Here is a 23603-nt window from a genome sequence, read left to right as displayed (position 1 = left end):
ACCACTTGCTTTTTTCATTATTATAACTATTATTTAGACCCATCTCTCACCTCCTTGCGAGACCAGGTTGAGGAGATTATGCACGGTCTCCGTCAGCTGGCGCTGTTGTTGCTGCAGGCTGGTGTTATTCACCGTGGCTCGGTTCAGCCGGATCTCCAGCTCATCGATAACTCGGCTCTGGCGCAGCACCAGGTCCTGGAGGCTGATCTTCTCGTGCCTAAGTGTCTCTATCTCTTCCTTATGCCGGCCTTCCATTTCCAGAAGTTTCTGCTCCAGAAAGCTAAGGGGGGAGAAGGGAAACCACAGCAAATCTCTGCGTTCAGTATGTTCAGATTTAAATTTCCACACAACTAATTCAGATCAACAGCTAGAGGGTGGGGCGGGGGGTGGGGGTCATTTTAATTGAACCCGCGCGGCGGGAGACTGACTGGATTGGGTCGGCCGCCATTTCACATCCCCGCCCCATTTTACTCTCCACTGACTTCACTGGAGCCCCTGCCCCTCATGGCCCTGTCTTCTTCTGGCTCAGATCCTGCGGGGTTGCCCCGGGGTGGTTGTGGAGTCCACCGGCCGAATGCTAACGTGGCCCGGCTCTCAAAACGGCCCAGGCCTTCCGTCGGGACTATCTGGCCGACAACTAAAGTCCGCTTGGATTGAAAATCTATCCCAAACTCTCTTCGTTCCAGTGCCTAGAGTGAAGCAGACTCTCTGTATACACTGAAGAATCTCGCTGCAGTCTAACCTGAAGGGTTAACATGCGGTTGGCCTGTCCCATTAATACAGGTAACCCTGGATTAGCCAACCAGCAGCTCACACGTCAACAGACAATTTGTTGCTCCAAGGTTATAAACGTACTTGTTTGTATATTGTCCACACGATACCCCTGTGATCCTCTGCTCACTGCACCAGCACACAGACTGATTGGTCAAATCCTTGTCTCCCGATTAACATCACCCTTTTTTTTTTACATACATCTGTTGAATCCACTGCTCCGATGCCCTCAGTTATTGGCGCTACCCCTAGAGCTTTTCCTGCTCATTTGAAAGGTTGTGGCCATTATAAATTGTTGGTTTGTCTCATCCAAGTGGATAGGTTACCCACCGCCATCCTGGATCCTGTTGTTGCATTTACAAAAGGTTAATCTTTAACCAGTAGGATAAGGGGCGAGGCAGCCATTGACAATCAGTAATTTGGAGATTCATCCTGCACACCTCACGCAACCCAAGATGATTCAGCAGAAATACACAACAGACAACAACGACAAGAGAATATTCCTAAAGATGTGCTGAGCAAGAAAGCTTAGCCAAATTTGACTTGGCAAACAGTTTAGTCCAAAGCACACACTGTTGCTGTAGTATATCTCTGAGCAGCTTATGCCATGAGATAGCTGCTTAAAGCACAAAGTTATTCATAGAATTACATAGAATGTACAGCACAGAAACAGGCCATTCGGCCCAACTGGTCTATGCCAGCATTTATGCTCCACTCGAGTCCCCTTCTTCCCTACTTCATCTAACTCTATCAGCATATCTTTCTATTCCTTTCTCCCTCGTGTTTATCCAGCTTCCCCTTAAATGCATCTATACTATTCGTCTCAATTACCCCTTGTGATAGCAAGTTCCACATTCTAACCACTCTCTGGGTAAAGAAGTCTCTCTTGAATTATTAGTTTTTATTATTCCCTCATGACTGAGTCAATTCTCTGTCATAATTTTCAATATCAGGCCTACCTAACCATACGTTATAATATCTCATAACCCGTAATGAGAGGCCTGCACTGGTTACACATCGGAAGCCTATAATGAGAGGCAGAAATGCCATGACAGCCTGAAGAAGCTGAATCGTTTAAAAACAAAAAATAAAACCTAAAAAGAATTTGAAGAAAATAATTGCCAATACCGTTGTAGTACTTCCAAAAAATATTCTTTAAATCTGTTCTAGGCTACACTGCGAAACAATTTTGTAAGTCAACATTGTCAGCTTTCGAGGGAAAAGATATTCTATTGAAGGATTATAATGTTCACATCTATAAACATGCAAAATAAGTCATGTTTACTTTATCTGTAAACAAACACGTACTTAACACAGTAACACGCATCACACTGAAACATTACATTTTTTGTACGTGATATCAACACAACATTTGACAATCAACTTCTCTCGTTCTTTTCCCTCTCCAAACAAAAGAAAAAAATTAGTCAGATTTTTTTTTGGCAGATGCGCCTTTAAATGCAGGGAATCTATTAAAGGCTCAGTTACTCCATTTTTTTTTGTTTTCGCCATATATATCATTCGAAATAAAGAAAACTAAGAATGAAAATAAAAAACAGGTCCTGAGCTACATCAAATATCGCAGCATCAATGCGACTTAAAGTTGATATCAATTCAGAGTTTATAAATTACTTTGGTAAGCATACCTCTCCTCTGTCAAAATAATGCCCAAACTGGCTTAAATGATCTTGGATATGAACCAACTTTAATTGAGAAATATCATATTTCCCTTCTTGAGAAAACTAAACGGGTAATCTTTCAAACTGGGAATTATCAGAAGGTAATGTTTCATAAGCGTTTTTCTCCTCTGTTGAACTCAGAATGCGACAAAACTCTGCTCCTGCTTCCCATCCCCACCCATTCACCGTGACAGGAACAATGGACCATAGGGGCTTTACAGCAGGTCGACCAACACACCTAGGGCTGGGGATCTCCTGCCCTAACTTCTAACCGGATTTCCCACCGCACTTACGGTGAGGTTACGACTTCGGAGCTGGAGCAGGTCCGAGGAAATCTCCCGGCCCCAAGTATTTAAGACAGAAGTAACCAGATGATGCTCGCAGAGCGAGGAGAAATATTTTAGCACTGCTGCCAGATATTTTTCTGTTGTTGCGCTTTACAAAGTGCTTAAAACACAGATTGATTGATGGTGTCAAACGGTGCGTGAGTTATGTACGTGGGTTTTAGAAATATAAGCTGCTTCAAGTCCCGGCCAAAGTTTTCCCTTCAAACCGTTCAGCCCACATCTATTTTTCTTTTACTTTCAAATGGTAGAATTTGTGCTTCAATGGAAGAAAACGAGCTTCCCCTGCCAAAGAAACAAATTACATAGAATATACAGGGCAGAAACAGGTTTATGCCGGTATTTATGCTCCTCTCACCCTACTTCATCTCACCCTATCAGCATATCCTTCTATTACTTTCTCCCTCACATATTTATCTAGCTTCCCCTTAAATATACCAGCAAAGGTACTTAACAGGCCAGGGTTGCTCAGAGGAGCTACACCGCAAGTGACGGACATGTTTTGTCATTTTGAACTGAATCTCCACAGAATAAAATAATTTCTCTTTAGCAATCAGGTTAGGATGAACTGCAGTGAACTTTCAGCCCAAAGCTGGTCCGCTCGTCCCCAGTCCTCTCAAATGACTTTGGTTTAAAATAAAATTGTTGGATTATAACCTGGTGTTGTAAGATTCCTTACATTATTCCACCCCAGTCCATCACCGGCATCTCCACATCCATTACCCAGGATCACTATCTACAATAGGTCAACATAAAGACAACAGCGTAACATGATTCATTTTAACCAATTTCATTCTACTTTTCAACTCTTGAAAATGATCAGAGATTGTACTAAAACTATAACCACGGGCCGTTTTTAACTCAGGGCAAAGTCGAGGGGTGCGGGGGACAGAAACATTTCCCGAAACAGACCCTCCCCTTACCCGTGACCAGTGGGAATTACCTCACGCCCAGCTCATGCCCAATAATGTCTCAGGTTGTTTTTATTATACTCTGGTCATTCCCACTGAGCCAGCGCTCATTAATATTCTCTGTAGCTTTCAACATCTCATCTCTTCTGATGTCCTGTACAAAAGGAACTTACACTCTAGTCATACCTTACATTTTCTTGACTGACTTACTGTCCACCTACTATATTTCTTATCTTGGCTCAGTGGGCAGCACTCTTGCCTCTGAGACAGAAAGTTGTGGGTTCATGTCCCACTCCAGAGATGTGGGCACAAAATCTAGGCTGACACTCCAGTGCCAGTAGAGCTGTACTGTCAGAGGTGACATTAAACCAAAGCCCTGTCTGCCCTCTCAGGTGGACGTGAAAGATCCCACCGCACTATTTGAAGAGTAGGAGAGTTCTCCCCAGTGTCCTGGCCAATATTTATCCCTCAACCAACACCATTGAATCAGATTATCTGGTCATTATCTCATTGCTGTTTGTGGGACCTTGCTGTGCGCAAATTGGCTGCTGCGTTTCCTACATTACAACAGTGGCTAAAATTCAAAAGTACTTCATTAACTGTGAAGTGCTTTGCGACGTCTGGAGATGGTGAAGGGCGCTATAGTAAATGGAAGTTCTTTCTTTTTCTCTTCTCCCAGAAGGTTAATGAGGTAATGTCTACTATACTCCAGGCCCGACCTTGTACTTTTACAGCTATTGCAGATTGAGTCTTCTATATGTGGACAGATATATTTTATATTAAGAAAAGCCTTACTATGGCTATTCTACCTGGTACACCTATACTCACAACAATTAGCAACCTGATCTGTACAACCGCAACTAAACAATGTCCACTAAAAAAGACGAGGGATTTACACAGAGGAAATGAACACAAATCCCAAGGGGATGCCTGAGGGGGTGGAATTTGTCCTAGGCAGTGGTGCAAAATGGGCGAGAGCGAATCGGCCGGCTGTTTCATACTCCGCCCGATTTTCTTTTCCATCAGCTGGGCGGCCGATTCGCTCTGGCCCGTCCTGCCCTACAGCCCAGGGTGCATTTCACCCCCTTAGTTTCAGGAGTCAGACCTTCTGAAGCTCAACAGTCTCTCCTGTTTTGAGCCACAGTAGTTTTTGTGGTTGATGCAGTAGATGGAGAACACCTACCGGTTCTTGTCATGCAGTCTGTATATCTCATTGGTCTGAAGAAGCAACTGTTTCTCCAGTTTGTTCGTAAACAAGGAATTTTCCAAAAGCTGGATTTCGAGTCTTGAGGTTTGATTCAAGACCTAAGCATACATTTTTAAATCATTATTGTCTTGAAATATATTTTTTTCCTCAATAAACATCACAAACTAATTTACAGAGACAGATTAAAGTAATTATTAAACAAAAGCAATGATAAAGAACACAGCCAGATCTCAAATATTTTAATTATTTCTTTCCCCTCATGGACCTGGAAAGCAATCATGATTGGTAAGTATGCTACCCAGTATAGTACACATCGTATGGACCAGGAAGGTGACAGATTTGATTCCCGGTCTGTGTTGAGCTGATCGCTAGGAACAGGAGTCGGCCATTCAGCCCCTTGAGCCTGTTCCACCATTCAATTAGATCATGGCTGATCTAACTCCATTTATCCGCCTTTGCTCCATATCCCTCAGTACTCTTACCCAACAAAGATCTCAACCAGCGTGACAGACCTGACACAGTGGTTAATCTCAGTGCCCCAGGGTTAGGGGTCCTACTCTTGGTTGTTATCCAGTGACCCCTTGCTGGAAAGGGTATCTGTGGCAACATCGGGCGAGGACAGTTTCAGGTTTGGTTGTATTTCTCCCAGTCCCTGATGGGGGAACGGCCAACCAGTGCTCACATTCGAGGCTCACACAGGAAGAATGGCTGCCTGAGTGAGCTACTCCCAGGTGACTGGCCAATCACTATGGAATGGTAATCCTGCAATGGAGAGTTTCAAACCATACAAAGTCACAGAATTCCAACAAAAAAGGGGGACTCTACGTTGATACAAATATTGAAGAAGTATTCAAAGTATGTCTGTGTGTGTGTGTGTGTGTGTGTGTGTCTGTGTGTGTGTGTGTGTGTGTGTGTGTGTGGTGTATTTGTGGGATGTACTTGTGGGGTGTGAATGCAGCTGTGTGTATGTGTCTGTGTGTGGGATGTGTGTCTGCGTGGTGTGTCCAACAGGTTGCTCTCTTTTCCTCATTCCAATACACTCCTTGAGCCATTTAGATCACCTTACAATTCATCAAAACAAAAACGTAAATGGGGTCATTTTAACCTAAATTCTGGGGGAATCCAGAACAAGGGGGCACAATCTTAAAACAAGAGCATTTAGATTGATGGAATAACTCAGCTGAATGCTTTTCACCTTCAACATTCAACTCCCCCCCACTAACCCCCCAACCCTGAAAAAGGAACTTAGAAACGAGTGACTAAAAGTGACGAGTAACAGGCGCTAACACAAAGACTGTGAAAATCGTCCAATCTCTTCAGAAAGGGCTTCGGAATCGCCACGATCTTAAACTATTTATTGACATTTCCTTCAGCTTTGTTTCCGTGCCAAGGGGTGGTTCACTCTTGCAAACCAATTTAAACAAAATTCTTACAACATGCCGTAACCAGATAAAGATACTAGAGACATATTTACAAGAATCACTCAGTCTTGTGCGAGCACTGCCAATGAATTTATTTGAAAGGTTCTTATTTAACTTGGAACAAGCTGTTTAAGGCTGTGTGTTATTTTGGGCTAGTTTAAGTGTGAAACCGTTCGCTGTGCAGCTTGCTGAAGAAAAACCCCTTCCCCCCTCCCCCACTTCACCCCCTCCCCCACTTCACCCCCCACCCCCCACCCCCAACAGGACGTACCTGCGTCTCAACATCTGTGAGTCTACGTGTCTGTTCAGCCGACTGACTCAACAGACTGGTGCCAATCTCCAGCATGGTGGCTGTATGGTTCTGAACGGCATTCTGCTGCATCTGAACCATTTCCGCCTTCATGTTCTCCTGGATGTAGTTTTCCAGCTGCAACAAAGTCATTTGAAAACGATTAAAAATCTGAACCATTGATCTGAAGGAGCCAGGAGTCATCTGCTTCCTGAAATCAATCCAGTGTGATTATAGCGCATCAAACAGCAACAAGGGGTAAATGATTAGCCAATCAATCACTCATGATTCTTTTATTTACATAAGGGTTTCTAATCTATATAACATTTAAATTAATTTTAAGTGAAATGACACTCTTCGTAACTTTACCCTTTGTCCCACTATCTGTAAGAAAGGAGTTACATTGATATCGCACCTTTCATGACCTCAAGATGTCCCAAAGCACTTTACAGCCAATGAAGTTCATTTGAACTGTAGTCACTGTTGTAATGTAGGAAATGCGGCAGCCAATTTGCGCACAGCAAGCTCCCACAAACAATAATGAGATAATCTGCTTTTTAGTGATGTTGGTTGAGGGATATATATTAGTCAGGACACCAGGAAGAACTCCCCTGCTCTTCTTCAAAATAGTACCATGGGATCTTTTATGTCCACCTGAGAGGGCAGACAGGGCCTCAGTTTAACATCTCATTCAAAAAACAGCACCTCCGACACTCCCTCAATACTCCACTGGGTGTGTTAGTCTGGATTATGGGCTCAAGTCTCTAGAGTGGGACGTGAACCCAGAACCATCAGATTCAAAGGTGCTACCCACTGAGCCACAGCTGACACCTAATAGAATACTTTGAGATGAGATGAGATAATAGTAAACTCCTCTCACCACAGAACGGACAGCAACACTGATTTAAAAATGGTGTCTTGCTCCTAGTTCGACACCCAACTTTTCGCTCAAAGGTACTTCATTGGCTGTGAAGTGATGAAAGGTGTGATAGAAATCTAAGTCCTTTCTTACAGGGAGCAGGAAAAAAGGGTAACGTTACAAAGAGTCCCATTTCACTTAGAATTAATTTAAATGTTATATAGATTAGAAACCCGTATGTTAATAAAAGAATCCTGAGCGAATCATTGTATACATGTCTGGATGCAGTTTATCAAGTATCGAAAACTAAATAAAAAGGTAAGCATATTGGATGTGTGATTCTGGATGTAGAATTCCATCCAAACCCCATGCCCAGTCTTCAAGAATTCGATATTTCAATCAAATCCAAAGTGGACAAAATGTTATTGCACTAATGTTATCTTTAGCACAATCTAATTTACCGTACAATTAAAAGCTTTGTGCCCAATACACTTCACGCATTAAATGGGTCCATAGCATGAAAGAAACATTGACTTAACCAACCCTATCTCTTAACCCTGCTGACTCACGTCATTATAGGGAAGAGAGGCTACCAATCAGAAACAACCAACCCACACAAAACCAACTATTCAAATTCCTCAGATCTTTTGTCAGTTCCCAATCAGGAAGCAGCAACTGCCACGCAATGGATCAACCAGATCCCTGATCCGTTTTATATCTGATTTCTTTCAGTTTCCTCAACTGGTCCTCAATATTAAGCAGGAAAAAAAGAACATTCGTAACATAACAAGCCTGACATCTATTTATAGAAAAGTTGAGAGCAATTTGTACAAAACATCAACAAATCACAACTAAACAATATACAAAAAGAGAAGAGGATCCCAGTTAGTTCATCTTGCCCTTTCTGACCTTGAGATAACTGGAGAGGTTACTATAATAGGACCCAAGCTGCCAATCTGGAGGAACTTCCAACAACAATGAACCTATTCAGCCCATTTCCCCATGCAAGTAATACCTGCACAGTGGCCGAAGCAAGTGAGGTTAGCAGCTGTACTCATTCCAACTGTGCTCCAAACTACCCATGAGCAATGGGAGATCTGTTACTAATTCACAAAAAATGGTTAAATTTACCCATCAAGTTCCCATTGCCCTGTTGGAGGCAACTCCCATCACGTTTGCCCCCGAAAAGCCTACTCTCTCTCTCTCTCTCAGGAGCCTTGGGCTTGAGTTGTTCTTCTTCCTTGGAGCTCACTTCCTTCTCTTGAGTCTAACCAATATTTTTGGAGGCCCTGCACGAGCGCAATCTCAGTGCCCGGCAACATCACTGCTACCCCACCCCAGCCCTGCCTCCAACCCATTCCCTGTCTCCACTCCCACCCCTCTGAGAAGCCTCAGTTTCTCATCATGCTCCCGTGTCATTAGATTGTCCCTAAAATGGTAGCTCCTGTTGAGCCCTGCCTCCCACTGCATTCCGTTCTCTGCTGATTACCAACTCTCAATGGGCTCCTACCTCCAATGACCAGGGGCTCCTACTCCCTGTTGAGTACCTGCTTTCAATGTCCCCTCTCCCCCTACTGAGCACAAGCTCTGGCTGCCATCTCTCCTCTTGTCAGCTGGTTCTGGCAGCAACCCCCCACCCACCTCCACCTCCACCTCGCTCAGTTTGGGGCCCTTATCTGCCCCTCCCCCACTGTGTGGGGCCCATCTTTGCCCCCCTCCCCCTCAGTGTGGAGCCCTTCCTTGCCCTTCCCCCACTCAGTGTGGAGCCCTTCCTTGCCCCTCCCCCACTCAGTGTGGAGCCCTTCCTTGCCCCTCCCCCACTCAGTGTGGAGCCCTTCCTTGCCCTTCCCCCACTCAGTGTGGAGCCCTTCCTTGCCCTTCCCCCACTCAGTGTGGAGCCCTTCCTTGCCCTTCCCCCACTCAGTGTGAAGCCCTTCTTTGCCCCTCCCCTGCTCAGTGTGGAGGCCCTTATTTTCCCCTCCCCGCTCAATGTGGGTGCCCTTAGTTGCCCCTCTCCTGCTCAGTGTGGGGTCCTTAATTGCCCCTCCCCCGTTCAGTGTGAGGCCCCTAGTTTCCCTTCCCCCGTTCAGTGTGAGGCCCTTAGTTTCCCCTCCCCTGCTCTGTGTGAGGCCATTATTTGCCTCACCTTCCCTGCTCAGTGTGGGGTCCTTATTTCCCCCCTCCCCCACCCAGTCTGCGGCCCTTATTTCCCCCCCCTCCCCCGCTCAGTGCCAGTCCTTGGTAATTCTTCACTTACAGCAGTTCTTATAGTGGGCCAGAGTTCAGACCCGAGGACAATTTTTTAAAAAATGAGCAACAAGACAAATCAAGATAAATTGAACTGCCAAAATGGAGGACTCAGGAGAGGTTCAATAAAGGAAAGGAAGAACAAAATAGAAAACCATAAACGGGGAAAGAAAGAAGCACAACATAAGGTACCAAGAGACACAAGAAAAAATAAGTTCATTTACAACAAAGTCCTAATTTTTTCCACATTCTGCACCACGAGCAATGCCACAAGATGTCCGTAAGTATTTATTAAATATATTAAATAAGCAATAATCCTACACCAACCTTTATTTTATTGACACCTTTGATTCTTTTCTATGGAGCCTAATTGAAACGAACAATTGGATAGAAGGCTATTAACTGCACTGATAACAATTAATATGGAATTAATTTCCAAACGATCAGTTACTGTGTCCTTCTATGAATTAAATCATTTTAAAGAGTGGAGTCCCACCATCAGTACCTTTAAAAATTGAGTAACAAGTGAGTGGGCGGTACAATGGTTTGGAATATTCACTTTGTTCCTCCCAAGTTTCTCACCTCCTTCTCCTCTGGAGGCACTAAACCTTGCTGGAACACGGTTCCATGGCAACTGATCACTCTCCCAATTGGAGATTTTTCACGTGTGGGTCTAGCAGGTGAGATTTAGCCAGCCATTGGATCACGTGGAACAACAGAATTGAGTCTGAGCCCTGTTCTCACCTGACCTCCAAGTATAGACACTTTCCAACAGGGATCACTAGATGGAGATAAAGGGCAAGAGACCTGGCTGATAGACCAAGTGTTGGGTCCCATCGTAGCATCCATATTGCCCCCCCTCCCCCATCCCCCCAGTTAAGATCAGTTAATTCAGTATGCACCAAGAATCAAATACTTCTGGTCTGTATGACTTCATAGAATCAGAGAAAGATGCAGTACAAAAGGAGGTCATTCAGCCCAACCTGCCTGTGCTGACTCTTTGAGAGAACTAAACAATTAGTCCCACTCCACTGCTCTTTCCCTGTAGCCCTGCAAATGTTTCCCCTTCAAGTATTTATCCAATTCCCTTTTGAAAGTTAAAATTGAATCTGCTTCCAGCACCCTTCCAGGCCGTGCATTCCAGGTCATAACAACTCACTGCATAACATTTTTTTCCCTCATGTCGTCTCGAATTCTTTTGCCAATGACCTTAAATTTGTGTCCTTTGGTTACCGACCCGCCTGCCACAGGAAACAGTTTCTATCAAAACCGTTCATGATTTTGAACACCTCTATCAAATCTCCTCTTAGCCTTCTATGCTCCAAGAAGACGAAGCCCAGCTTCTCCAGTCATAGGCTCACATTGGCTTTACCAATTGAGCCACAAGAGAGGTTTAAAATCTCTGGAGGCCATAGAATTTGAATCCAGCCCAGACTAATGGGATGATAAGTGTCCTGCCTGTAATGGCTGTGAGGTTCCTACGTGGGATGAATTTGGTCAGTCTCAAACCGGTCACCATTGGTTGTGGGCCTACAGTACCGTTCAGTGCAGTTTGGAAATCCCACTTAGAGAAATCGAAAGGTTGGTTGGTTTCATGAAATGCAACATTCACGTGTGTTGTCCGAGATTAAGGTTAAGTCATTATTGGAGCAAAGACTTCTCAATTACAATCCTTGGGACTTGCTATCCAATTCCCAGTTATTGGGCAGGTCAAGGGACACTCCAGATCGTAGGGGACACAAGGTCCACTTACAGGAGCGTCTGGTGATGCTGAACCCGAGGGAATATCTCACCTTAAATCCTTCAAACCGTGACAGGCAACGTTAAAATAATGTACACAAGTACTTAAAGATAAACTCACTGATCTCACACTCCTAGTGAGGAGCTCTGCTTGAAGGGAATGTGTGCTGGAGATAAGACTATAAAAAAGTGTAGCACTGGTTCTCCAACCCACTGGAGAGCAGGCTGAGTGAATTCATCGAGGGAAGGAGATGAGGAGAACTTCCGCAGAGGTTGAAAGCTGTAACGTTTGGGCACATCAACTGCTTGGCAAAGTGACAGCAGTTACCCGTTAATCACAGAACTACGACAAACTTTTCTTCGACAGCACCTCCTAAACCCGTGACCTCTACCACCTAGAAGGACAAGGGCAGCAGGTGCATGGGAACAACACCACCTGCACGTTCCCCTCCAAGTCACACACCATCCCGACTTGGAAATATATCACCGTTCCTTCATCGTCGCTGGGTCAAAATCCTGGAACTCCCTTCCTAACAGCACTGTGGGAGAACCGTCACCACACGGACTGCAGCGGTTCAAGAAGGCGGCTCACCACCACCTTCTCAAGGGCAATTAGGGATGGGCAATAAATGCCGGCTTTACCAGTGTCGCCCACATGCCGAGATTGAATTTTTAAAAAGTACCAGAGGAGATTATTCCGCGCCTACACTTAGATGTGCTGGATCACCTGATTGCTGTGTATATCGGAAAACGGAGGTGGGTCGGAGTTCACTCCTTAAAGGGACCTGCCCGATTTTTCTTCCACTTAGAATTTCCCGGGCTCAGAATCTTCCCTACAACCTCTTTTAACTAAGACTTAGATTCTCCCGTGTAGATAACACAGAATTACATAGAAATTTACAGCACAGAAACAGGCCATTCGGCCCAACTGGTCTATGACGGTGTTTATGCGCCACACGAACCTCCTCCCAACCTACTTCATCTAACCCGATCAACATAACCTTCTATTCATTTCTCCCATGTATTTATCTAGTTTCCTGTTAAATGCATCTATGCTATTCTCCTCAACTACTCCTTGTGCTGGTGAGTTCCACATTCTGACCACTCTCTGGGTGAAGTTTCTCCTGAATTCCCTATTGGATTTATTAGTGACTATCTTATATTTACGGCCCCTACTTTTGGTCTCCCCCACAAGTGGAAACATATTCTCTATGTCATCACTATCGAACCACTTCATAATTTTAAAGACCTCTATCAGGTCACCCCTCAGTCTTCTCTTTTCTAAAGAAAAGATCCCCAGTCTGCTCAGTCTTTCCTGCGGATCTTCTTTCCATAGGAAATTGTCCAGGATAAACAAAGTCAAGATTCTTTTGGAAAAGAAACAATGGATTCCAAGTGAGGTCCTGTCTCAGTGGGAGTTTGGACCAGAAAATATGCTGATCGCTTCAATAAGCTCTCGAAGAGCTGGAAACTTGTATAATTAGATATGAATGATGATATGGATTCTATACTCATACAAGTACCACCTACAAGTCACAAGTCAGGAGTGTGATGGAATACTCTCCGTTTACCTGGATGAGTGCAGCTCCAACAACACTAAAGAAGCTCGACACCATCCAGGACAAAGCAGTCCATTTGATCGGCACCCCATCCATCACCCTAAACATTCACTCCCTTCACCACCGGCGCACAGTGGCTGCAGTGTGTACCATCCATAGGATGCACTGCGGCAACTCACCAAGGCTTCTTCGACAGCACCTCCCAAACCCGTGACCTCTACCACCTAGAAGGACAAGGGCAGCAGGTGCATGGGAACAACATCAGCTCCAAGTTCCCCTCCAAATCACATATCTTCCTGACTTGAACATATATTAGCCATTCCTTCATTGTCACTGGGTCAAAATCCTGGAATTCCCTACCTAACAGCACTGTGGGAGAACCTTCACCACACGGACTGAAGAAGTTCAAGAAGGCAGCTCACCACCACCTTCTCAAGGGCAACTAGGGATGGGCAATAAATACCAGCTTTGCCCATAGTCCAAGAATGAATAATAAAATGTCAAAAATGCTACAGAATGGTCAGTAAAACGTAGAAGACAGTGTTCATACATAAGGCTAATTGCAGCGGAGCCAATAGAGGACTATTTTATTGATTTGCTGGTCTAAAAGTAAGACTCACATTTCTATACTGAAGTACAATTTTCTATGGATTTTAAAATATCCGAGTATATTTTGCCATTTAACACTCCCGGAGCAGACCATTGCATGACAGGAGTCCATATTGGGAATTGGGCCAAGAAAGAAATTTGTACAGGCCCACAAATCAAGCCCTCTGATCCTGAATTTTCGATCTGTGCTCCCATCTATCCCAAGAGTGCTGAACCGTAAAATTCACCCTATAATATCACATCCCTTTGGCAAATTAATATCAGATGTTAACTTGTGTTGAAAGGAAATTGGGGCCAAAGTTCCTTGGAAGGGGGAGGATACAGTATGGGCTGATCATTCATGGGAGGGGGGGCAGAAATTTGGGGCATAAGCTCAGTGGAACACTATGTCCCAAATTCCAAATCGGCGCAGTTCTGACGATAGGTCTTCGACTTGAAACATTAATTCTGTTTTTTTCTCCACAGATGCTGTCTGATTTACTGAGTATTTCCAGCATTTTCTGTTTTTATTTCCAATTCGAGTCAATTTGGGGGGTGCTCCTAGAATTCCATCCAGTACACCCTCCTTAGGATTCTGAACTGTGCATTAAGGGTTCAAGCATCTTAAATGAGGAAAGACGGTCAATAGTAGAGGGGATCGATTACTTCATAATCCCAGTGTTACTTCACCTTGCAAGGCAGACGTTTTTCTTCAACCTCAATCTTTGGCCCATTAAGGGCCTCTGACTTCACCCCCGAGTTGCTCCTGGTTTTCCGGCCCTTTTTCAAGAAGGGTCCCTCTGTAATTCCTCCACAAGTGCGGGCCACTCGCCCCCAATTATTAAAACAACCCCCCACCCCCTGGGATTTGGGCCAGGGCTCAAAGTCCAAAGCATTCAGTAGTGGGATAGGGACCCAAGAGTTTCAGGTCCACTGACTTTACGTGGAAAATAAACATTTGGGGCAGCCTTGTTTTTGTTATCTGGAGAGCTTGCAGAACCCTGAGCTGTTCAGATTGATACCAGGGGCTAAAATGGTTAAATGATGAGGACAAGTTGCACAGACTTGACTTGTATTCCCTTGAGTATAGAAGATTAAAGGGTGATATCATTGAGATGTTTAAGTTGATTAAAAGAGTTGATAGGTTAGAGAGAGAGAAACTATTTCCTCTGATTGGGGCAGTCCAGAACAAAGGGGGCATAACCTTAAAATCAGAGCTAGGCTGTTTAGAGGTGATGTCAGGAAGCACTTCTTTACACAAAGAATAGTGGAAATCTGGAATTCTCTTCCCCTAAAAAGCTGTTGAGGCTGGGGGTCAATTGAAAATTTCAAAACTAAGATTGACAGATTTTTGTTAGGTAGGGGTATTAAAGGTTATGGAATGAAGACAAGCAGATGGAGTTAAGATACAGATCAGGCATGATCTAATTGAATGGCGGAATAGGCTCGAGGGGCTGAATGGCCTCCTCCTGTTCCTAGGTTCAGCATTTTCATCGTGAGGTTCTTATACACAGTGATAAAGTTGTGCTCGCCAATGGTGGTTACATCACGAATAGGATGTCCTGAGGTCATGAAAGGCGTTATATAAATACAAGTCCTTTCTTTAAGGGACTACAGTTGACAACAAGGGTTTGGTTCCTCATCACTTATCCAATTAGCTCCGGTAGGAAATGCTCATGTGTGACATCACCTGAGGACAGGATTGGGTTAATTGGTGATGACCCCAAGCCCCCCTCCCTCATGATCGCCAACCCTGGTCATACCTACTGTCTAAGCTCACACCTGAACAATAGCAACTTGGGTGATACCATTTGCCGATGGAACCGTACCCCGGCAGGGCGTCAAAGGGGGTAGATCTTAACTTTGTGCGACAGGGTAAAAACGGACCATAGCGAGTCAGCATGTTTTACACCTCTCCCCGTTTTAATTCCCATTGGTTGCCGACTCACCAGGGCTCGTTTTGCACAACTGCACAAAGTCAAGATCTACTCCAATGACTCCTGCAGGGGAAGAGAGAAAATTGGTGAGCTTATATATATATATAAAAAAAAACAATTAGCAAACAGGAGGAAGCTGAAGCTGTTTTTACTGCCTGACTCACAGGACCCATGGGGGGCGCTTGGCTGCCTGTTTATTATTTCTCAAATAAACATTCCATGCTGAAAAGTAATGTCATCACTTTCTCTTAATCGTTTTTTAAAAATAAATGCTTTCTTTAGCTCCTTTTTTCTTTTGGAAACCACAGCTTACATCGAATGTTTTCGGACTCCTCTCACACATGTTAACACTTTTCAAAACAAACAACCATGTTTTTTCAGGAAGATTTCAGGTGTGTGTTTGAAAAGCGCACAATATATCTGCAAAGTGTGGGTCACCGGCTGGCCTCAATCAAAGCCCCAGGTTTCAGAGAAAAAGGCGCAAAATGTATGGATCTGAGAGCAAAACCAAGCATGGAACCTTATTAACTTAAATTATGTCCCAACTGCGTAAAAGAAAGAAAGACTTGTATTTACATAGTGCCTTTCACAATGTCCCAAAGCACTTCACAGCCAATCAAGTACTTTTCGAAGTGTAGTCACTGTTATAATGTAGGGAAACGTGGCAGCCATAGAATCATACAGCACAAAAGGAAGCCATTCAGCCCATCGTGCCTGTTCTGGCTCTTTAAAAGACCTATCAAATTAGTCCCACTCCCCTGCTCTTTCTCCGTAGTCCTGTAAATTTTTCCATATGAAGTACTTATCCAATTCCCTTTTGAAAGTTATTATTGAATCTGCTTCTACCACCCTTTCAGGCAGAGCATTCCAGATCATAACAACTCACTGCATAAAAAAATTTCTCCTCATCTCCCCCCTGGCTCTTTTGCCAATTATCTTAAATCTGTGTCCTCTGGTTACCAACCCTCCCGCCAGTGGAAACATTTTCTCCTTATTTACTCTATGTAAACCCTTAATAATTTTGAACACCTCTATTAAATCCTCCCTTAATCTTCTCTGCTCTAAGGAGAACAATCCCAGCTTCTCCAGTCTCTCCACATAACTGAAGTCCCTCATCCCCGGTATCATTCTAGTAAATCTCTTCTGCACCCTCCCCAAGGCCTTGACGTCCTTCCTAAAGTGTGGTGTCCAGAATTGGACACAATACCTCTTTCAATGAGCCAGTACAGGCAGGATGGGCCTAATAGCCTCCTTCTGTGCAGTGAGATTCTGAGATATATTTAAGGCACTATTCTGTGTTCCGCAAATATTGATAAACCATCCAAACAAGCATCGCAACTGTGTTGTGTGGTCACCTGAACCCTCTCAGTTGAACGACTGCCTTTTAGGTCATAGTTTGGGAAGCTATTATGCTTCATAGTTTGTCGAGTTTTGGATGGGCTACCTTCCGAATGATGTCGAGCCCATGCAGGTGACGCAGAAGGGATTTATTACGATGATACCATGGATGAGGAGAGTTGAGAGAAACTGGGGCTCTTTTCATTAGATCAAGAGGTTAAAGGAGAACTGATAGAGGGGTTCAAAATTAGGAGGGATCTTTTGTTGAAAAGGTAAAGGTCATTGAGCCAGTAAGAAGAAGGCATAAATTTAAGATCATCATCAAAAGAATGAAGAGGTTAGGAGATGTTTTTTATAAACACTGTATTCTCAGAACATGGAATGCTATATCAGAAAGAGTGGAGACAGAATCCACAATAGCTTTTAAAAGGGAAGAGGAATGGGATGAGGCAAATAGTTCTCATAGAGAGCCAGCACAGATATAATGGGCCAAACTGCCTCCTTCTATGCTGTAAAATTCGGTACCAAGCAAACTCTTGATGTTAAATGCAGAGCAGTGCAATCGAGTGTGATCAGAGTGGAAAGTATTAGAAACTCATAGGGTAGATATTAGTCATCACGTACTGGGAGGTAATCTGGTGGAGCAGATTGCTCGCACATTGTAGAACGCGTTTGATTCTCACTCCACTGAAATCTATGGACCGAAAATCGGACAAGTTCTGGAAAAGGTGTGCGATCCATCTCGCCAGATTACCTCCCAGCCCGTGAAGTTAAAAATCTACCCCGAGGTGTTTGAACCCCCAGGTGTTTGAGCCCCGAGGTGTTTGACCCCCGAGGTGATTGAACCCGAGGTGTTTGAACCCTGTGGTGTTTGAACCCCGAGGTGTTTGAACCCCGAGGTGGTGTTTGAGCCCCGAGGTGTTTGATCCCCGAGGTGTTTGAGCCCCGAGGTGTTTGACCCCGAGGTGTTTGACCCCCGAGGTGTTTGACCCCCGAGGTGTTTGAACCCCGAGGTGTTTGAACCCCGAGGTGTTTGACCCCGAGGTGTTTGAACCCCGAGGTGTTTGACCCCGAGGTGTTTGAACCCCGAGGTGTTTGAGCCCCGAGGTGTTTGAACCCCGAGGTGTTTGACCCCGGGGTGTTTGAACCCCGAGGTGTTTGAGCCCCGAGGTGTTTGAACCCCGTGGTGTTTGAGCGCCGAGGTGTTTGAACCCGTGGTGTTTGAACCCGGGGTGATTGAACCCCGAGGTGATTGAACCCCGAGGTGTTTGACCCCGAGGTGTTTGAACCCCGTGGTGTTTGAGCGCCGAGGTGTTTGAACCCGTGGTGTTTGAACCCCGAGGTGTTTGAACCCCGAGGTGATTGAACCCCGAGGTGTTTGACCCCGAGGTGTTTGAACCCCGTGGTGTTTGAACCCCGAGGTGTTTGACCCCGAGGTGATTGAACCCGAGGTGTTTGACCCCGAGGTGTTTGAGCCCCGAGGTGTTTGACCCCGAGGTGATTGAACCCGAGGTGTTTGAACCCCCAGGTGTTTGAGCCCCGAGGTGTTTGACCCCGAGGTGATTGAACCCGAGGTGTTTGACCCCGAGGTGTTTGAACCCCGTGGTGTTTGAGCCCCGGGGTGTTTGACCCCGAGGTGATTGAACCCGAGGTGTTTGACCCCCGAGGTGTTTGACCCCGAGGTGTTTGAACCCCGAGGTGTTTGAACCCGAGGTGTTTGACCCCCGAGGTGTTTGACCCCGAGGTGTTTGAACCCCGAGGTGATTGAACCCGAGGTGTTTGAACCGCGAGGTGTTTGAACCCCGTGGTGTTTGAACCCCGAGGTGTTTGACCCCGAGGTGTTTGAACCCCGTGGTGTTTGAACCCCGAGGTGTTTGACCCCGAGGTGATTGAACCCGAGGTGTTTGACCCCGAGGTGTTTGAGCCCCGAGGTGTTTGACCCCGAGGTGATTGAACCCGAGGTGTTTGAACCCCCAGGTGTTTGAGCCCCGAGGTGATTGAACCCGAGGTGTTTGAACCCTGAGGTGTTTGACCCCGAGGTGATTGAACCCGAGGTGTTTGACCCCGAGGTGTTTGAGCCCCGGGGTGTTTGACCCCGAGTTGATTGAACCCGAGGTGTTTGAACCCCCAGGTGTTTGAGCCCCGAGGTGTTTGACCCCGAGGTGATTGAACCCGAGGTGTTTGACCCCGAGGTGTTTGAACCCCGTGGTGTTTGAGCCCCGGGGTGTTTGACCCCGAGGTGATTGAACCCGAGGTGTTTGACCCCCGAGGTGTTTGACCCCGAGGTGTTTGAACCCCGAGGTGTTTGAACCCGAGGTGTTTGACCCCCGAGGTGTTTGACCCCGAGGTGTTTGAACCCCGAGGTGATTGAACCCGAGGTGTTTGAACCCCGAGGTGTTTGAACCCCGAGGTGATTGAACCCCGAGGTGTTTGACCCCGAGGTGTTTGAACCCCGTGGTGTTTGAACCCCGAGGTGTTTGACCCCGAGGTGATTGAACCCGAGGTGTTTGACCCCGAGGTGTTTGAGCCCCGAGGTGTTTGACCCCGAGGTGATTGAACCCGAGGTGTTTGAACCCCCAGGTGTTTGAGCCCCGAGGTGTTTGACCCCGAGGTGATTGAACCCGAGGTGTTTGACCCCGAGGTGTTTGAACCCCGTGGTGTTTGAGCCCCGGGGTGTTTGACCCCGAGGTGATTGAACCCGAGGTGTTTGACCCCCGAGGTGTTTGACCCCGAGGTGTTTGAACCCCGAGGTGTTTGAACCCGAGGTGTTTGACCCCCGAGGTGTTTGACCCCGAGGTGTTTGAACCCCGAGGTGATTGAACCCGAGGTGTTTGAACCGCGAGGTGTTTGAACCCCGTGGTGTTTGAGCCCCGAGGTGTTTGACCCCGAGGTGATTGAACCCCGAGGTGTTTGAACCCGAGGTGTTTGAACCCCGAGGTGTTTGAACCCCGAGGTGTTTGAGCCCCGAGGTGTTTGAACCCCGAGGTGATTGAACCCCAGGTGTTTGAGCCCCGAGGTGTTTGAGCCCCGAGGTGTTTGACCCCGAGGTGATTGAACCCGAGGTGTTTGAACCCCGAGGTGTTTGACCCCCGGGGTGATTGAACCCCGAGGTGATTGAACCCGAGGTGATTGAACCCGAGGTGTTTGACCCCGAGGTGTTTGAGCCCCGGGGTGTTTGACCCCCGGGGTGTTTGACCCCGAGGTGATTGAACCCGAGGTGTTTGACCCCCGAGGTGTTTGACCCCGAGGTGTTTGAACCCCGAGGTGTTTGACCCCCGAGGTGTTTGACCCCGAGGTGTTTGAACCCCGAGGTGATTGAACCCGAGGTGTTTGACCCCGAGGTGTTTGAACCCCGTGGTGTTTGAGCCCCGGGGTGTTTGACCCCGAGGTGATTGAACCCGAGGTGTTTGACCCCCGAGGTGTTTGACCCCGAGGTGTTTGAACCCCGAGGTGTTTGAACCCGAGGTGTTTGACCCCCGAGGTGTTTGACCCCGAGGTGTTTGAACCCCGAGGTGATTGAACCCGAGGTGTTTGAACCGCGAGGTGTTTGAACCCCGTGGTGTTTGAGCCCCGAGGTGTTTGACCCCGAGGTGATTGAACCCTGAGGTGTTTGAGCCCCGAGGTGTTTGAACCCCGTGGTGTTTGAACCCCGAGGTGTTTGACCCCCGGGTTATTGATCCTCGAGGTGTTTGAACCACGAGGTGTTTGACCCCGAGGTGATTGAACCCTGAGGTGTTTGAACCCCGTGGTGTTTGAACCCCGAGGTGTTTGAACCCCGAGGTGTTTGAACCCGAGGTGTTTGAACCCCGAGGTGGTGTTTGAACCCCGAGGTGTTTGAACCCCGAGGTGTTTGAACCCCGAGGTGTTTGAGCCCCGAGGTGTTTGAACCCGAGGTGTTTGAACCCTGAGGTGGTGTTTGAACCCGAGGTGTTTGAACCCCGAGGTGTTTCAACCCCGAGGTGTTTGAACCCGAGGTGTTTGAACCCTGAGGTGGTGTTTGAACCCCGAGGTGTTTGAACCCCGAGGTGTTTGAACCCCGAGGTGGTGTTTGAACCCCGAGGTGGTGTTTGAACCCCAAGGTGGTGTTTGAATCCCGAGGTGTTTGAACCCCGAGGTGGTGTTTGAACCCCGAGGTGTTTGATCCCCGAGGTGTTTGACCCCGAGGTGTTTGAACCCCGGGGTGATTGAACCCCGAGGTGTTTGAACCCGAGGTGTTTGATCCCCGAGGTGTTTGACCCCGAGGTGTTTGACCCCCATGGTGATTGAACCCTGAGGTGTTTGATCCCCGAGGTGTTTGACCCTGGGGTGATTGAACCCCGAGGTGTTTGAACCCGAGGTGTTTGACCCCGAGGTGTTTGACCCCCGGGGTGTTTGAACCCCGAGGTGTTTGACCCCGAGGTGTTTGAACCCCGGGGTGATTGAACCCCGAGGTGTTTGACCCCGGGGTGATTGAACCCCGAGGTGTTTGAACCCGAGGTGTTTGACCCCCGGGGTGATTGAACCCCGAGGTGTTTGATCCCCGAGGTGTTTGACCCCGAGGTGTTTGACCCCGAGGTGTTTGAACCCCGGGGTGATTGAACCCCGAGGTGTTTGACCCCGGGGTGATTGAACCCCGAGGTGTTTGAACCCGAGGTGTTTGACCCCCGGGGTGATTGAACCCCGAGGTGTTTGATCCCCGAGGTGTTTGACCCCGAGGTGTTTGACCCCCATGGTGATTGAACCCCGAGGTGTTTGACCCCCGAGGTGTTTGACCCCGAGGTGTTTGACCCCCATGGTGATTGAACCCCGAGGTGTTTGATCCCCGAGGTGTTTGAACCCTGTGGTGTTTGATCCCCAAGGTGTTTGACCCCGAGGTGTTTGACCCCGAGGTGTTTGACCCCGGGGGTGATTGAACCCCGAGGTGTTTGAACCCGAGGTGTTTGATCCCCGAGGTGTTTGACCCCGAGGTGTTTGACCCCCGGGGTGTTTGAACCCCGAGGTGTTTGATCCCCGAGGTGTTTGACCCCGAGGTGTTTGACCCCCGGGGTGATTGAACCCCGAGGTGTTTGACCCCGGGGTGATTGAACCCCGAGGTGTTTGAACCCAAGGTGTTTGATCCCCGAGGTGTTTGACCCCGAGGTGTTTGACCCCCGGGGTGTTTGATCCCCGAGGTGTTTGAACCCTGTGGTGTTTGATCCCCAAGGTGTTTGACCCCGAGGTGTTTGATCCCCGAGGTGTTTGACCCCGAGGTGTTTGAACCCCGGGGTGATTGAACCCCGAGGTGTTTGACCCCGGGGTGATTGAACCCCGAGGTGTTTGAACCCGAGGTGTTTGATCCCCGGGGTGATTGAACCCCGAGGTGTTTGATCCCCGAGGTGTTTGACCCCGAGGTGTTTGACCCCCATGGTGATTGAACCCCGAGGTGTTTGATCCCCGAGGTGTTTGACCCCGAGGTGTTTGACCCCCATGGTGATTGAACCCCGAGGTGTTTGAACCCGAGGTGTTTGATCCCCGAGGTGTTTGACCCCCGGGGTGATTGAACCCCGAGGTGTTTGAACCCGAGGTGTTTGATCCCCGAGGTGTTTGACCCCGAGGTGTTTGAACCCCGGGGTGATTGAACCCTGTAGTCTTTGGTGGAAAATGCCAACACTAAGAAACAAAGAAGAAAATCGATCAACAATTCCAATCGGCTTCGTAGCTAAAAACAAACACAAGTATTAATGAGACAGCCAAAAAGAGACTTCAATAGTGGTATTTTTTGGAGGGGCACGGGGATGGGGGGGTGGAGTCATTTTAACTTCAAGCGGCAGCAAAAAGCAGGTGATAGTGAATGGGCCGTCCATTAATATCCCAACCAGTTAAATCGCGTAATCGAGCATTTTCATTTAAAAAGCTTGGATCGAGGTGTTAAAATAATACACGTACAGGGGGTCAGATAACAAGCTGATACTGAGAGCAATATTATACATTTATCTATGATTTATAAACAGATCTGGTAGACAAATGGCTCCCTACACACAGCCAAATGGATGACTCATAACTGCAAGTAACAAAAGTACAGGTTTCCCGCCTACAGTCAAATACAGGCATCAATATGGTCATCAATACATCTTAAACCATCCGTTTAAACTCAGGTTTCTGCTTATAAATCAGAGCCTGATTACTTTGATTACTCTGCGTTACATCAGCGACTACTCTTCAAAAGTTCGACAGTGGTTCATTCTTTCGGATGAGACATTAAACCGAGGCCCCGTCTGCCCTCTCAGGTGGATGTAAAACATCCCATGACACTATTTCGACGAAGAGCAAGGGAGTTCTCCCAGATGTCCTAGCCAATATTTATCTCTCAAAAGAAAAAAAGAGTGAAAGAATAAAGAAAGAAGCATAAAAAGAAAGGGGAGAAAAAGAGGAGAAAATGAGAGAAAGGGAGAAAGAGAGAGAGAGAGAGAAAGAAAGACAGAAAAAAAGAAAGAGATCAAGAGATTAAAAGCGAGATAGAGAGAGAGAAAGAAAAAAGGGAGAAAGAGAAAGAGAGTGAAAGAGGGAGAAAGAGGGGAAGAGAAAAGGAGAGAGAAAGAAAGAAAGGGTGAAAGAAAAAAGAAAGAGATCAAGCGAACAAGAGGAAGAGAGCTAGAGAGAGAGAAGGGGAGAAAGAGAGAAAGAATGAACTTGCATTTCTATAGCACCTTTTACAACCTCAGGTTGTCCCAAAATGCTTTACAGCCAATGAAATA

General features: G+C 46.7%; 1 protein-coding gene across 10 annotated transcripts in view; it reads right to left on the bottom strand.

Moving 5' to 3' along the window:
- Positions 1–23603, bottom strand: part of LOC137307128 (angiopoietin-1-like) — a 226557-nt gene that overhangs the window by 89708 nt on the left and 113246 nt on the right. For 6 of the 10 annotated variants that reach the window (XM_067976496.1, XM_067976462.1, XM_067976515.1 and 3 more), the window contains exons 2-4: positions 6605–6760; positions 4889–5010; positions 51–280 (exon numbers count right to left, since the gene is read on the bottom strand). In XM_067976496.1, coding sequence (XP_067832597.1) covers positions 51–280; positions 4889–5010; positions 6605–6760 — 508 coding nt within the window. The remainder of the gene's footprint in view (positions 1–50; positions 281–4888; positions 5011–6604; positions 6761–23603) is intronic. The other 4 variants (XM_067976481.1, XM_067976488.1, XM_067976505.1 and 1 more) reach the window with 2 other exon arrangements.

The sequence above is a fragment of the Heptranchias perlo genome, chromosome 3, assembly GCF_035084215.1.
Source record: "Heptranchias perlo isolate sHepPer1 chromosome 3, sHepPer1.hap1, whole genome shotgun sequence".
In the NCBI taxonomy this organism is placed as follows: domain Eukaryota; kingdom Metazoa; phylum Chordata; class Chondrichthyes; order Hexanchiformes; family Hexanchidae; genus Heptranchias; species Heptranchias perlo.
The sequence above is the reverse complement of the archived record's forward strand: the minus strand, read 5'-3'. Positions and strand labels throughout refer to the sequence as shown.